Source organism: Neomonachus schauinslandi, chromosome 11 (genome assembly GCF_002201575.2).
Source record: "Neomonachus schauinslandi chromosome 11, ASM220157v2, whole genome shotgun sequence".
NCBI classification, from domain to species: Eukaryota; Metazoa; Chordata; class Mammalia; order Carnivora; family Phocidae; genus Neomonachus; species Neomonachus schauinslandi.
The window spans coordinates 67,501,252-67,517,359 of record NC_058413.1 but is presented as its reverse complement, the minus strand read 5'-3'; the positions used below and the strand labels follow the sequence as shown (position 1 = coordinate 67,517,359).

Here is a 16,108-nt window from a genome sequence, read left to right as displayed (position 1 = left end):
GAACAAGCAAGCTAAGGCAAAAACTGTAGGCCAAGCTGCAGAACAAAGGAGAAGCAGACTCTTTTTATAGAGGAAAGGAGGGAGTTGGAAGGCTCTTATAAACAAAAAGTCCATTGGAACCAACTGGGAGTTGGAAGTATAGTGGCTTCTCATTGGCTGAGCTGTGGTGATCTCTCATTGGCCGGACTATGTCCAGGGGAAAGTTGTGACTATCTCTCATTGTCTGGGCTGTTCCTCTTACTGGGATAGCAAAGAAGTATCCACATGCAAGGTCCCTATCTTCCTGTTGGATTTGTAACTGATGAAGAGTGGTAGGACATGAGAGCTAGTTTCCCTGCCAACCTCCCTACTCCATTTTAGTGAGGTTTCCCTTAATTAATAGTCACACACTGAATGATGTTCTGTACATTTTTACTGAATAAACTAGATAGTAAATGAAGTACCATTATTTCTTTAATCGTTCCTTATCTTAAAACATTTATTTAGGTTATTCACAACTTATCACTATTATAAAAGTGTTTCATTGAGCATCCTTATACATACATCTTAGTTAACTTGAATTTTTATTTTTATAGGAGTCATTCCAATTCCAGGCTGTTAGGATACGTGTGCCTCTCCTCAGGCAACAGTGAAGGATGCTTTTTGGACCCTCCTCATAAGTTGTCTCTTCATGTATGAACCAAACCCAAATTTGCTTTGGTGCCAGAAAAACTGACTTTTGTTTGAACAAAAGATGTCAACAGAAACTACTATAAACAACAGTTTGTTTGAAATATGAGGAGCAAGGAGGAGGATGCATTTCAGAAGCCTGATAACTTTAGAGCCAGATTAAGGGGATTTTTCAGATCAAAAATTGATTACATTTATTGCTAGAGAGTCTGATGCAGTTACTCATGGCTCCCAAGGATTCTTGAGCTGGGTTATTGGGGGCATACTCTGAATGCCTCACTACAAAATGACTTGAGTCCAGTGAAGTTTCATGAGGGTTAAGAATATTTCAGGGATCCTTAATAGTTTGGTTTTTGTTTTCTGAAGTTGGATTATTTTATCTGATCATTTCAGTTTATCTAAATTTTGTGTTCCGAACATGTGATGTTTGACTATACCATTGACTGTTATAGAAATTCAGTATTATATGACCCCCCCCCCGCTGATATACTAAAAATGTAGAATAAAGATTATTTTGGAGATTTGAATAAAGTGGTTCAGTTGCATTACCAAAAAGAAAATATATATATATTACCTTCAATTACATCAATAAAGAGGGTAACTGAGGCTACCTTATTTTTGTTGGCAGCTCTTCTAATAAGCTCTACAAATATAACCACGAGTTTGTGAAAGCGATCAATACCATTCAGAAGTCTTGGACTGCAACCAGATACACGGAATATGAGACTCTCACCCTGAGAGACATGATGAGGAGAGGCGGTGGCCAGAGAATCCCAAGGTAATAAAGCATATCCCTTTATCACTTCGCTAATAAAGCTGTTTGTGTTGAATGCCACCCTCCCTTCCAACCTGCTCTCCCTGATTTGCCCACCATTTTATTAGTCATTGCAACCTAAACTTTTTAGGGTATCTTTGTTCTGACTGTCTCCCTCTCCTTTCCATAGATCTCTGGTGCTCTCTGAGTCCTGTTTATGGGTCTTGCTTTCACAGCATCTGCCATTTCCATCATTCCCCGGCCATTTCTATACACCAGTGTAGGGTTTTGTCATTTCTGTGCTGCATTATGGATCAGCCTTCCACAACCTGTCTCTCTAGTCCTGTCTCTTGGGTTTCTTTCCCTTCCAGCCCCCATTCTCAGCCATTCTCTAAAATGCTAGTTTCACCTTCCTGTATCCAGCTATGGCTGTGCGACTACCTATTATCTTGTGAATACATTTAACCTGGTAACCAAAGCCATCTAAATTTGGCCATGCCTATACTAGTACCATGACTTGTTTTCAGGCACGATGACACACAATTACCAAAATCTTTGCTTTCAAGTTACCTCTAGTCATGCTGCTCCTTTTGCTTGAAGTATCCCTCACATTGCCTACAATAACTGTCAGATTTGTCACCTGTAAAAATCTCAAAACCCTCTCTGTTATAAGGTCCAGCAAAAAAATTGCTTCTTATATATCAATGTACCTCTACTACCCTCAGCCAGAATTGACACTTCCCATCTTTAGCTTACATACCCCATGGCATACTTCTTACTTTAGGAGATGGGGTCAAAAATACTTTGAATTTATATAGTCAGGAATTTGGCAGGTTTTTAAAAATTTCCTCCAAACTATAGCTGGATCTATCAGAATATATGGTCCCTTAACATGGGTTAAGTGGCCAAGGATAGTCCTGTTCTGGGAGAAATTGGTATAACCAAAGGGCAGAGAACTGGAAACCAATAAGGAGTCACTGGGACTCAATAAGGTGGTTAGGCAGGTTATTTTCCCTCTTTTTTTTTTTTTTTTTAACAATTTTATTTATTTATGCATGAGAGACAGAGAGAGAGAGTGAGAGGCAGAGGGAGAAGCAGGCTCCCAAGGAGCAGGGAGCCTGATGTGGGACTCGATCCCAGGACCCTGGGATCATGACCTGAGCCGAAGGCAGACGCTTAACCATCTGAGCCACCCAGGCGCCCTGTTTTCCCTCTTAATACATTGAAACATTTTCCAGTTTCCAGAGAATACAATGATTATTTCTTAATATCTATAGAGTTTTTGGTTCAGATTTTGTTTGAACAGGCCACTAATTGATTAATTAACTAAAATACATTTCTTTTACATTTGCAGACTAATAATCCTAACGTTCTGACATTTTTTAACTACGAGGCTGTATGGGGAATTTTCCTATCTCAACTGATAGCATTCTCTCATTATTCTGCCCCTTTCTCAAAAGAATCTCATACAGTATTTCTCAAAGTGTATTCTAAGGAATTTCTAGTCCATGGGACGCTCTGGTTAATGGAAATTAGGAAAGGGAGCATGTTGTGTCTCTTCTCAGGTTTGCTAAAGTGATGGAGTTATACTGTGCATGTGTGAGACAGAAAGTCAAGAACTGTTCAGTGAAAATCCAAAGGAGTGTGAGAGGAAGAGGTGTCAACATTTGGTCCTGGAGCTCCCGCCTGAAAGATCTGAGCCTTAGACACGATTGCTTGGCAATGCATCATGGGCCATGCTGCTTGTACCTTTGACGCCCTCCACCCAACCACTTTTGTTTTAGGGAAGGGCTAGCTTTATGAAGGGCTGTTTTTAAGGCTAAGGCTCCATAGAAATTTAAAGATCGAAGATAGAATTGAGTGAAATGGGAAGTACCGAAGCAAACATTGTGGTCTGGCTGCCTGGTTTTCATTAGCATTTTTGTATATGAATTAGTCCTCTTAGAAGAATCCAGTGACATTATAGAATCTCTCAAAGATTCTTAACGTGAGGTTTAGGGAGTCATTGAGACTGCCAGAAGTGTAGAAAAATGTATTGGGTATGGTCATCTCCCTGAGTTCAGGGCTTTCATCAGATTCTTAAAGAATCTAGACCCAAATGATTAAGAGCCTATATATAGTGTACCGGTAATGTTTGCAGTCTTGTCTGTCTCACCAGTTCCTCTTTCACTCTTCATTTTCACATCGAGATTGATTGTTTTGTGATGTTAAACTCTTTGACAAATGTCACACAACTAGTAAGTGGTGAAACCACTTGTAGGAGGTCAGTATGACCCTAAGATACCTGCTCTGAAATTACATTTTGCTACCAAACTTCAATTCCTTCTTTATCTTTCAAATTACTTAGTGTATTCTTAAGTATATACAAGACAATTGGTTAATATCTGTTGATTGATCAAATCTTTGGGCCTCTCAGTGTGAGATCGCAGAAACTCTTTATTCAGTTCTAAAATTGTTCATACCCTAATTTTTACTTATAAATCTTAAAGGAAGTATCCAAGATTTGTTTCTTGGTTTGATTTTTCCCTTGCCCTATGTATACAGTTTTCATGGTGCATAGCTTTTTTATGTACCTTGGTTATTCCATGGGTATTATCCAAGTTGTATGTTTTATAACATTACAACTTCTTTTTATTTGTGATTCTAATTGTTATTTCGTGTCTCTTAATGCTGTCCTTCATATGGTCAAATATCACCGCCAAATATCACCTCACGTTCATCTCTGTGTCACATACAGCTTCTAGCAATGTCCCTGACTTAGTTAATATTTTAGTGAAAGTTGACATTTCTGTATGGAATGTGCTATTTTTATAATTCTCAAGGTTATGATGGCTATTAATATGTGATTCTTTTTTCTCTCCCTCTATTTTAGCTCCCTTCCATTGTGTCCTAGCCTTGACTTACAGCCTCTCTAAAGCATGTGCGGAAGGGAGCTCCTTGGGAGTAGTTGCAGAGGACACAAAGAAGTCCAGAATCTTTACCAGTGACTAAATTGGAACCTGATATAAATCACAGGATAACCACTGAAAAGTTAGAACAGTGCAGTCTGGCTATTGCCAAGTTGAATGAGAAATCCAAGTAGTTACAGGATCAGAAAGATACACATTATCAGGGTATAATAGTAGTGTCCTAACTACAGAGTTGATGGAGCCTAGGAGTGAGTTTTCCTTGGGGGTTGGTGAGCCCAGGCTGCTGTGGGAGCAGTCCTTAAATTAAGAGGGAAAAACTCCTGAAGGGATTTCTTCTAAACAGGGGCAACAGGCAGTTTCGATAAAGGGAGCAGCACAAAGACCTGGAACACTGAAGTCATGTAGCCGACTTGGGAAGCGCCCAAGAAGTCTAGTGTGTCTAGAGCTGGAATGCTGTTTGTTTTTCATTGCTAATATGGAGAAGCTTGTAGAACAATTTTCTCATTTCCAGACAATGTGTCTATCCATCGTTCCAGGCAACTCTGCTTTTCATGTCTTACTTTGCAACCATATCGTGTAGGCTGCAGGTCGATAATGATGAAGCATTTTTGTCTGTTGTTGATGGAGCTGGTCAGTCTACTTTATACTTAGACCTCTAATTTCTGTGCCTGCTTCCCTTCTTTTCCAGCTGCCGCATCATCACTACCAACCATCTCCTGAGTCAAACCTCGGTAGTTCCTCTCTTTTCCCTCATAGGCCATCTTTAACTTCCCATGTGTCTACTTTCTTGGCCAAAATCTGTTTAAGAAAATGCAGCTATTTAAGCATACTTAAAATAGCATCTCTGTGATGGACAGAACCAGTGTCATTTCATAGAAGAAAGTTAATAGATCCTGAAAAAGACACAGATAATGAAAGCCATTGACAAAACTTAGTTGTATAATTGACACATTGCATAATGGACATGTTGTGTAATGGAAACTCTGATGAGACAAGTGCTCTTTGGGCCTGAATCTAGATTCTAGGCAGCCACATAGCTGAAGTCACAGAATTAAAGGTGAGGAAGTCATCCTCAATGGAAAGACTCTATATTGAAGTCAGATGTGTATTTCCATCCCAGGCCCAAACCCGCACCCCTGACCACTGACTTACAGGAAAAGATGTTACGTTTGCCAGCGTCGTGGGATTGGAGAAACGTTCATGGTACCAATTTTGTTAGTCCTGTTCGAAACCAAGGTAAAAAAAGTCTGATTTTTAATTTATTCATTCTGAAATGTTTATTGAACATTTACTATGTGCCAGGCTCTTGGGTAGATTCTGGGGATACAGAGATGCAACAGGCATGATCCACTTTAGTAAAGAAACGGAATATATATGGCCAACGGCCACCTCTTCCTTTTTGTATCCATCATAGACTTGGATAATAGATAATCTCTCCAGCTGAGCCCAGCATTCTTGAGTATCCTTTTCAAAATACGTTCTAGCTAGCTAATGAAATTAATCAGTAATAGGTAAGACAAACTCCTCTGCCCTCCCCAGTAGGAGAGACTCATGTAGAAACAAAGGATTGCATAGAATTAAAATTGGTCTTCCTTCTACAAGTGGTTTGGTGGAATCCTTCTTTGCTACTTGTCCGCCCACTCTCCACCTCCCCCTGCCCCCCATCATTTAGTTTTTAGTTACTGTAAGAGCCCAGAAAAATGGATCCTTTAAATTTTTTTTTCTGGTAAAGCAAATTTTTTGAGCTGTGTAAGGACCTTTTTAATTCACTTTATGTCAGAACATGACATACAATGCTAAGTATTAACTCCGCTTCCTGAATGGTGGCCTTGCACAGCCCAGATTTACCAAAAGTATCACTCTAATTGCATTTTACCTGTTATTTTTGGAAATTTGATCCAGTATGAGTAGATTTAATAACTCTTCTTCTAATAGTACTCGATAGCAAATTATCTTGTTATCCTAAATTTTAGCCAACAATGACTTGGAGAATCATTTATACCATACTCAGGTTTATTCTAAGCTCATTTAGTATACATGACTTATTTGTTACTATAAAATAGGTGTAGTATTTGCTGTCTGGAAGCATTCTGATTAGTGTCTCCTGAGAGGATTATAAATTAATAACACCCAAAGATAAATTGTCCTTCCCCTTTCCTAGAAACTCAGTGATAATCAGTCCCTCTGACTGCTCAGCGTTCACCACCAGCCCTTCAGTTCCATGCTCACTGAATTCTTGCCAAGTGTTCTGAGCATGTGGAGCTTTGAGCAGGTCTTGGAGCAGCCAGCGAGCTGCATTTCTGTCCTACAGATGACATCAGAGATCTCATCTTTTTGTCTTTGTTTTTACAAGTTCTTCTGGGACTCTTCAGCTCTAGAGAAATTATGGATCCTGAAAATTCTCGCCTGCCTTTCCTTTCCTGGGGAGAGCTTCTTTGGAAAGGAGGGTTAGGAAGTGAGAGAACTTTGAAGGTAATTGAGGAATGAATGGGAAGTGAAATTAAAGGGTTGATGTTAAGAGAGGATTAAAATTTACTCTGTCATCAAACAGATTCCCTGTACCTATCTGACAGGATTAAGTAAATAATGCATGTCAAGCATTGATTATTGAGAGCCTGGCACGTGGCTGCTTTTGCTATATGACAGAGTGTTTATAGAGCATCTAACATGTGTTAAGATTTTTTTTAATGGCTGGGGATACAAAGACGACTGTGGCATGGCTCTTGGCCTAGGGACTTGCAGTTTAGCAAGATCTGCAAGCAAATATTAAAATACCATAGGGTAAATACTTAATAAAATGTTTTTTTTAAATTCATCAGGAGCATGGGAGAAGGTCAAAAGAGAAGTTTAGTTCCACTCACTTCCCGAAAGATACAATTGACTGGTGACAAGACAGTAATTCAGGGGGCAGAAATTAGACTTTTTAAAGCCAAATTCTTTGACATTGGTTTTCCTGTAGCTTGGCAAAAGCTATTGTCTCTGATGTTCCATATTGTTTGAGTGCTATAAATATGATTTGTACAGACATGGGGCAATTTTTAAAGGTTCCTCTTTTGACTTCCTTTTGTTTTTTTTTACTTTAGGTTGGGGAAAAATTAGTTATTTTCTCTTCTTAAATATGGGGCTACTTGGAAATTTCCACTCACTTTAGGAACACCAGCATTCTAGAAAACCCAGAATTCAGAATTACCCAACTTAAGGGAATTCACAACTTTTCTGTATTCAGAGAGCAAATCAAGATTAAGGAAAAAAAGAAATATTGGGAGGACAAATGAGGTTTTACCTTTACACTTGAAAGCAGCTTTAAGCACCAGCCATGTAGCTAGATCTCTTCCAAGTGTGAGAGGGAGGAGAAGCTAGGAAATTGGAAGACTCGGGCTTTCTGGGTTCTTCTCCCCACTATGCTGTCTGTATTTATGATTGTATCTTCAGGAGAGAGGGGGAGTGTCTCTCAGGTCACATTAGTTAGGAAGTGCAGTGTTTTCCTACTGCCTAAACTCTAGTTCATTTAAGCCTTGTTCTAAATACCATCTGTACCCTTAGAGCTGGAATGCAGAGACCTCACACTCTGTTCCACGCTGTTCATGTTACAGACAAGATAAAAAGAGATGCCAGGAAGGTCCAGTGACGTGCCCCAGGGTCCCACGGCCAAGTGACGGGCTGAGGATGAAGACTCCCAATTCCTTACTCTTAGCTCAGCATGCTCTCCCCTGTGGGGAGCTGCAGCCGAACATTGTTAAACCACGTGAGAATCATGTTTACCTATTGGGGATTGTGGAAATGTATTTACTGCAGACCTCTGTCTTGGTCAGATTCCCTTATTTATTACACTGTAGTCTTCTTAAGGGATAATAGTCCTTTTACAATCTACGTTCTGGCCTTGACTGTTTGAAAAGAGGCATTAATTTCCTTGGCACCTGACACCTTCTGGGAACATTAGTGGCTTGAGGAGGGTCATCTCTTTACCTCATTCCCCTGGTTTCTCTGTTCACAGCACATTCTGAGTCCTTGGATGTACATGTGGCCTCGCCCTCCCACAGTGCTGGACGGTCAGATGAGGAGGGTTCCATGCTTAGTAGCAAGAGCGATTATTTCTGTGGCTGCCGTGGTCCAGGAATGCTGGATGACCAAAATGGGGCCATTTCCAGATACCTGGGAGGTTATTTATTAGAAGACACATGAAAGGAACACTGGCTTTGTCAGTTTACTATTGCTGATCTAGTTCTTTGACACTCTATCATTTGAAAGAGGGGTTCCCAAGGATAGTGTTACTTGGATGGTTCCAAAAACAAAATGTGCCAGTTAACTTTGGCATGTTTAGTGACTAGATGATGGGGAAGAAAATTTGAAAATTCTTTAAAGTAGATGCAGACCTATGAACTGAAAAAAGCACAAGCTGCATTAGGAGACACTTAGCCACTAGCACCTGCCATCTGTTAGTTTTGGGACTTTGGACAAGTCATTGCTTCTTTCTGAGTCTCCGTGTATACATTATCAAGTCAGTAGTACACTAGATGAATTCAAGATCCTCTCCCAAGCGTTTGTTCTAATCTTCATAATTTAGGTGATCTCTTGGCAGCAAAAGCAGTAGAAGGTATGGATAAGTCTGAGTTATTTATAGGGGGAAGTTTGGGGAACATCTGAAATGGGAGAGTTGAAGGGTAATTGAACTCTGATAGACCCTAGTCCAGGACCTGTGGTAGTGTTGAACGTCGCCAGAGGGCTCCCAGTAGGTTCTGCCTCCCTGATAGCTTAGAAACAAGGAAAGGTTGACTGCTTCCAATGAAGTCACTCTTTTTCCTGGATGTAAATATGTGTTTACTTGTTCATAATTTGAGTCTTCTTTCTATAAACATACATGGAGTTTCTTCATTGCATCAGGCACGTAGATGAAGAAGGCACATGTCCTATGTACGCTCAAGGAAATTCACAGTTTAGTTTGAGGAAAACAATATAAGTAATTTAGGAAGAGTTTAGGATGTTGGAGGCTGAGCATACAGTGTCCTGGCTTTCGTTTGCACTCAGGGAGAAGCATGAATCGACATTACCTAGGGGAAGGGAAAAACAGTGCCCTGATGGTATTCTAATGCATTGTGTTCTTTTGAATACTTCTCTCTCTAAGGAAGGCAGTACTAAATTACTAAATTCAGATTTATTAAAGAGAACAAAGGCAACACACTCTTTACGTAGGATGATTTTTTTTCATGTAATGCTGTCTATTAATCTTATTGTATGTGCATAAGGGAGTGCTCACCATTCAAATTTGGTAAATAATATATTAGTACATTGAATAACATCAATTGTGTATAACTACATTTAATACCAATGTTTGGATTTGGTACAAGCATATCTCCATGTAGAATTTATATCAGTGGTAGAGGTAAAAGAGGCTCTATAGTAATAGAGATATTAAAATTATGTTCATTTTTTTTCTAGAATTATAACAAGTTGAAATCCCAGCTTTGTTACATGCATGCCATATTTTCTTAAATGTATGTATGTATTTACCCACATCTGTTGAGGAAACACAGAAAGATAATATTGTCCATATATAAATTACCTCATAATAAAACATTCTTCCTTCTCTTGAAATAGCAACTATATTCCTAGCATGTGCTTCTTAAGTACATTTATTTTGTCTTCAACAGAGCATCCAGGTATTAAAGCAGTTCTCTTTTCCCTGCTCCCCGACCTCCATGCAGCTACTCTTCATGTTCTTCTTTACTCCGGGGGACACTTTTCAGGGAACCACAGCTGCACTGCTCTTCCCCTTTTTCCCTTAGCACCAGTCTGTTTTCAGTTTCACTACCTCCATCCTTAGTTTTACTTCCTCATTGGCCACCTTAAATACCATATCCATCATTATAATTTTAATCTCACCATTTATAATTATAATATCTTACCTTTCTTGGACTTTGTTATATTTTGCCTCCTGGACCGTGGGTAAATTGAACTTTTTCTAATATGCCCATACCTGAGCCATTCTTCAGGTTCGTTCCCCCCAACAAGTAGCTTTAGAAAATAGTGCTCTTGAGGGGCGCCTGGGTGGCTCAGTCAGTTGAGCATCCGACTCTCAACTTTAGCTCAGGTCATGATCCCAGAGTCCTGGGATAGAGCCCCGAATCCTGGCTCTGCACTCAGCAGGGAGTCCGCTTCTCTCTCTCCCTCTGCCCCTCCCTGCCATGTGTGTGTGCTCGCTCACTTGCTCTCTCAAATAAATAAATCTTTAAAAAAGGAAAAGAAAAGAGAAAGAAAATGCTGCTTTTGAGATACTGAAAAGCTCAGCTCACATTATTCCTCCATAGTTGTCTCTGAACTGAAAGGCTCCACGTGCTGTGGACCTATATTATTTCTTCATTATCAAGAATACTATCAAATGCTTTACAGAGACCAGAGGAGTTTTTTGGGTTTTGTTTTGTTTTGTTTTGCCTCCTAAAATAGTCTCAAGGAAAGCCCCATGTAGTAACATTTGTCTTCTGGTGAAAAAGCTGACATCTTTGTTTGCCTATAAGGTTAACAGTATTTGTCCATTGAATCTTCTGTATTGGGCTGATCCTCCTGAACAACAACAGCAACACTCAATGTAAATATATTACTGTATCTCTCCACTCAGATTTGTCTGTGTTTCTTTGCAAGTGCTTCAAAGTTCCCTTCGGTTACATATCTTTCCTTTCAATCACCAGCATCGTGTGGAAGCTGCTACTCGTTTGCTTCTATGGGTATGCTGGAAGCGAGACTCCGTATACTAACCAACAACACGCACACCCCAATCCTGAGTCCTCAGGAGGTGGTCTCTTGCAGCCAGTATGCTCAAGGTGAGTGTTATATTTCAGGCACTGTTCACCCGGGTGCAGTTGGCCTTTGTCGGCAAAGGTAAAAGGATGGTGTAGTACAAAGCGTTGTGTCTAGAGTCGGAGCACGTGGGTGCAAGTTCTGGAATTCAAGCTTTATCACTTACTAATGAGTGGTTCTCATGGAATTCACTGCACCATTCAGCAAAATGTCAGTAGTTACTATGTATTGAATGAGCACTAGCTCTTTGGAGCCTTTTATGTACATTATCCAACAACGCCCCAAACCCTGAGAAGTAGATATCCCTGTTTATTAACAGGGGACAGACATGAAGTTGTTCTATAATATTTTGAAGGCCACATAGCTTCTAAACATTAGAGTTTCAGTTCCAACTAAAGTTTCACTCCAAAACCAAATTCATATTAAAACCACACTCACACTGGTTTCCCTCTATGAGAAAGTGACAATTCTGTCCTTGGGCTTTCAGAACAGGCCCTGTGTAATGATGCAGAAAGCCCAGCTGCAATTGATTTAGAGCAAAACATTCTCATTTTAAAGTTTTCTGCTGTCATCCCCAGATTTGGCCACTAGAAAGTGAAACTGCTTAGGAATGATTATTTGTCATTGGGCCTTTTAATCTTTCTGAAATATTTATTAAACACCAACAGTTTGACTTCTAGGCCCTGGGGATTGAGTATCAAAGACAGTCCTTACCCTCATGAAGCTTAGACTGAAGTGAGGAAAGGAGAAATTAATTAAAGGAACGTTGAAGAAAAAATACAGGATTATGAACGTGTATAATACGGCAAGGACTGGAGGAGGGTGATGGGGACCGGATTTAGACCTTGTTCATAGGAGGTGGTCAAAGAAGACTTCCTTCAGGAAGAGCCATGTTGTGGTGTCTGGCTATTTAATAATGATTATAGTAGCCAACTTTTACTGCTTTTACATGAAGTAACTAATTTAATCCTACAAGGAAGGGTCTAGTCCTATCTATATTTTACAGATAAGTGAACAGAGGTGCAGAGAAGTTAAATTCTTTCCACAGTTTAGGATTTGAACCTACATGGTCAGGCTTCAGAGCCTCCCCATGTAACCACTATGCTATAGTTACCTACCACACCAGGTGCCAAATAACTGTCCGTTCATGAGATGGGGATGAGAGGATAGTTGGCCAGAGGGCTATGGATGAATGAACGAAGTAGCATTTAAGTTAAGAACAACTCCTGAGTATAACAAAGAATTAATGGAGTAGAAAAGAAAAAAAAAAAAAGAAAAACGGGACCATTTCTTCTGTGCCCCTTTCTAATAGAGGGGTAATAATAACTGTGTGTGTTATTCCTCCTCAGGCTGTGAAGGTGGCTTCCCGTACCTCATCGCAGGAAAATATGCCCAAGATTTTGGGCTGGTGGAAGAGGCCTGCTTCCCCTACACGGGCACTGATTCTCCGTGCAAACCGAAGAAGGACTGCCTCCGTTATTACTCCTCCGAGTACCACTATGTGGGAGGTTTCTATGGGGGCTGCAATGAGGCCCTGATGAAGCTCGAGCTGGTCCATCACGGGCCCATGGCTGTTGCTTTTCAAGTCTATGATGACTTCTTCCACTACCGCACAGGGATCTATTACCACACGGGCCTGCGAGACCCTTTCAATCCCTTTGAGCTGACGAATCATGCCGTTTTGCTGGTGGGCTATGGCACTGATGCAGCCTCTGGGATGGATTACTGGATTGTTAAAAACAGCTGGGGCACCAGTTGGGGTGAGAATGGTTACTTCCGGATCCGCAGAGGAACCGATGAGTGTGCCATTGAGAGCATAGCCATGGCAGCCACACCAGTTCCTCAATTGTAGGGAGCAGTTCCCAGCCTTTTAAATTGTAAAAGTCACAAGAGGAGGGCACCTGGGTCACTCAGTCGGTTGAGTATCTGCCTTTGGTTCAGGTCATGATCTCAGGGTCTGGGGATCAAGCCCCAGGTCGGGTCCCATACTCAGCGGGGAGTCTGCTTCTCCCTCTACCTCCCCGGCACCTGCCTTCCCGCTCATGAGTGCACGCACACTCTCTGTCTCTCTCAAATAAATAAAATCTTTAAAATAAAAAAAAAAAATCGCAAGAAAATATGGCAATGATTATTACATTTTTAAAGTTTTTTATAAGTGTTCAGGTGATAGAGATTATAGAATTCATGTGTGCTTAACAAGTTTCTCCACTGACCCTTTCAGTTAGACTTATGGTTATTATTTATGTAATAAGTATTTTGAAAACAAAGAATTTGAGTGTATTTCAATTAAAAAAACAAACTATGAACCTTTATGATAAGGGGTATACTCAATGACTAGTTAACCCTAAAATTATTCCATGGATATTTGATGAGCTAGAGGCCAAAAACAGAAATCAGTTTTGATAAAGATCTGGATATTGATTAAACTTTCTTTTGGTGTATCTTGCATCTGGAAGTATTGGTCAGCCTTCACTGGGTGAGCATTTGTAACTTAATTAGTGGGAAGTTAGCAGTTTAGATTTGGGCTGATCTTGGATCTCCAAGGGATATTTCACAGTGATACAAAATCTCTTTGCAGAGTTAAACAGATGGCATCTATTAGAAATGATGTGACAATCAGGCAGATTAGGTGGTCAGAGTTCTAAAACATAAGCAAAATCCACAGGCCTCTTGGAGCTGGTAGGGACCGTAGAGCTCATGGGATATATTCCTCTCTTTGCACCAAAAGAATGATTAGCTTGGAAAAGGGCACGTGACTCGGGTCAGGTCACACAGGTGGTAAATGACTGGGTCCGGGTAGAACCGAGATCTTCTAAGTCCAGTTCTCCTTGAGTGCCTTAGAGACTGAGTCTCAGCCCTTTCCACCAAAAAAATTAAAAATGACTGGAGATACTAGGTGTATCCTTGGAAATTTCACGTGTTAAGCGTCAGTTTTGTCTGTTGAAGCCTCGTGGACTTTTTGTATTGCAGTTCACTACAATGACGTCTTTTCTCTCCTTGTTGGAATATGCCCCATGTGTAAGGTGTGGCTTCTTGGGTGTCCTGGCGCACTGCCACATACCTTTGACTCTCTCACCACATGGTGACTCAGAAGCAGACGCACTGAATGGCAGGCAGAGCCAGGGCGCTTGTCATGTGGAAGGCCTCCAAGGAGCTATGAATGCCGTCTGAGTCTTACTTTATTTCTCGCTTTCCTTGCTGCTATTGTGAGAGTGTAAATAGACTTTGAAATCAAGCATGAATTTACTTTTCACTAGAACTTCTAGAGATATTACCTGTCAGCTTAACCAATAAGCTATTATTTAACAGGAGAGCAGAAGCTCAACCCTGGTTTTCCACCTGCATGGCTGTATGCTCACCCCGTTGGGAGTAAGTCATGAAGATGCAGGGCGCCCGACCTTGTGCACAATTTCATGAGAACCCTGGCTGAGCTCGTAAGGAGAACCATTGCTGATATCATTCATAAAACACTTTGGGAAATATTGAAAGACTGCCTAGCGGTGTGAACCTAACTGGTGATGGGAAACAATTCTCACAAGCATGATTAGTTGACAAGCAATGGTTCGAGGAGACCCTAAATTTCCTGACATTACAAGAGGGATTACCCAGAATGAGAGCTCAGGTTCCACTGCACTTCAACCTGAATTTATCTGCTATGGGAGTCTGCTTTTCCTGTTTCTAGATGACAGATCACTGCTTCATCCCCAGTGGCAGAATTCATTAAAGATGGCGACTAAATGGAACATCACGTTCCTCAAGCTGTGTGATTAAACTCTTAATCTGTAGAAAAAACAAGTTTCGTAATCTAAAACTTTCTATTGGGGCTAATAGAACATAGAATCAGAGTGTGTTGACGGGTTGAGCTCTGCAAAAAATGGAATGGGAACTCTGGCTAAGCTCCCCAAAGACCTATCCAGGAGAACAACAGTGTTGTATGTGTGGAGACACCACCACCCACAAAGGAAAATAAAGTTTTAGTTGGGCAGTCAAGCGCAAGCATGGCATTGACTTGGGTGCCTGGTGCCTGGATCAGCTTTCTGGCTCTGCCTCATATTAGCCATAAAGCCTGAGGCAGTTTCCTTAACCCACATGTGCTTCAGGTGCCTGAACTGCAGGATAGATAACCCTCCCTGTGTGAGCTCTCCCTCTAAATCCTTGCTGTTGCAATGACGGAACCAAATAGATTTGCACTTTCGGACGCCATTGTTTGCCTTACTTAAGCTCAAGCCTTTCACCATCCCAAGTGGGGAAACCGAAGTAGATTCAGATAATGCAGTTTCCCAGCCAGGCATACTTGCTCACTGACCTCTAATTGACCTCTAACCACCAAAGCCAAGAACTGGATAAATCTGAATAGTAAGAGATATACATGTACCTACTTCATAGAGTTTTCTGAAGGTTAAATGCCTTTCTAATACATAGAGCATGTAAACAGTGCTTGGAAGATAGAAGGGAGTATGTAAATATTAGTTATTACTCAAGTCTTCCTTTTCTAAATTCAAATTATAAAATAATTGTTTGCTATGAGGAGGCAGCTAAGACATGTTCTATTAATAAACAAGCTCTATGAGAGTAGAGGAGGGGCTTATGAGATTTATTCTTTTAAGGAAGAAGAATCTACAGAAGAACACTAGCATAAAGAAAGAAAAACCTTCAAAAACTTGAGGGAGATCATTTTGAATTTTTTGGTACAGAGGTTTTTTTGTTTGCTTGTTTTTAAGATTTATTTATTTGAGAAAGAGAGAGCATGAGCGGGAGGGGCAGAGGGAGAGGGAGAGTCCCAAGCAGACTCCGTGTTCAGCGGGGCTTGATCTCACACCCCTGAGATCATGACCTGAGCTGAAAGCAAAAGTCGGACGCTTAACCAACTGAGCCACCCAGGCGCCTCTTGGTACCGAGGTTTTTACATCCTTCACCACATGATTGCCTCTGTTGCTACCTCTGTGGAGAGAAAAACAGTGAGAGGCCATCAAGTTTGGAAGGC

The 16,108-nt window shown here is 40.7% G+C and overlaps 1 protein-coding gene across 2 annotated transcripts in view; it reads left to right on the top strand.

The window, feature by feature from the left end:
- The window catches only part of CTSC (cathepsin C), a 36,998-nt gene extending 23,472 nt beyond the window's left edge, over window positions 1–13,526 (top strand). For both annotated transcript variants that reach the window (XM_021691813.1, XM_021691814.2), the window contains exons 4-7: window positions 1,298–1,447; window positions 5,453–5,568; window positions 11,016–11,147; window positions 12,474–13,526. In XM_021691813.1, coding sequence (XP_021547488.1) covers window positions 1,298–1,447; window positions 5,453–5,568; window positions 11,016–11,147; window positions 12,474–12,976 — 901 coding nt within the window. In that variant the 3' untranslated portion in view covers window positions 12,977–13,526. The remainder of the gene's footprint in view (window positions 1–1,297; window positions 1,448–5,452; window positions 5,569–11,015; window positions 11,148–12,473) is intronic.
- The last annotated feature ends 2,582 nt before the right edge of the window (window positions 13,527–16,108 follow it).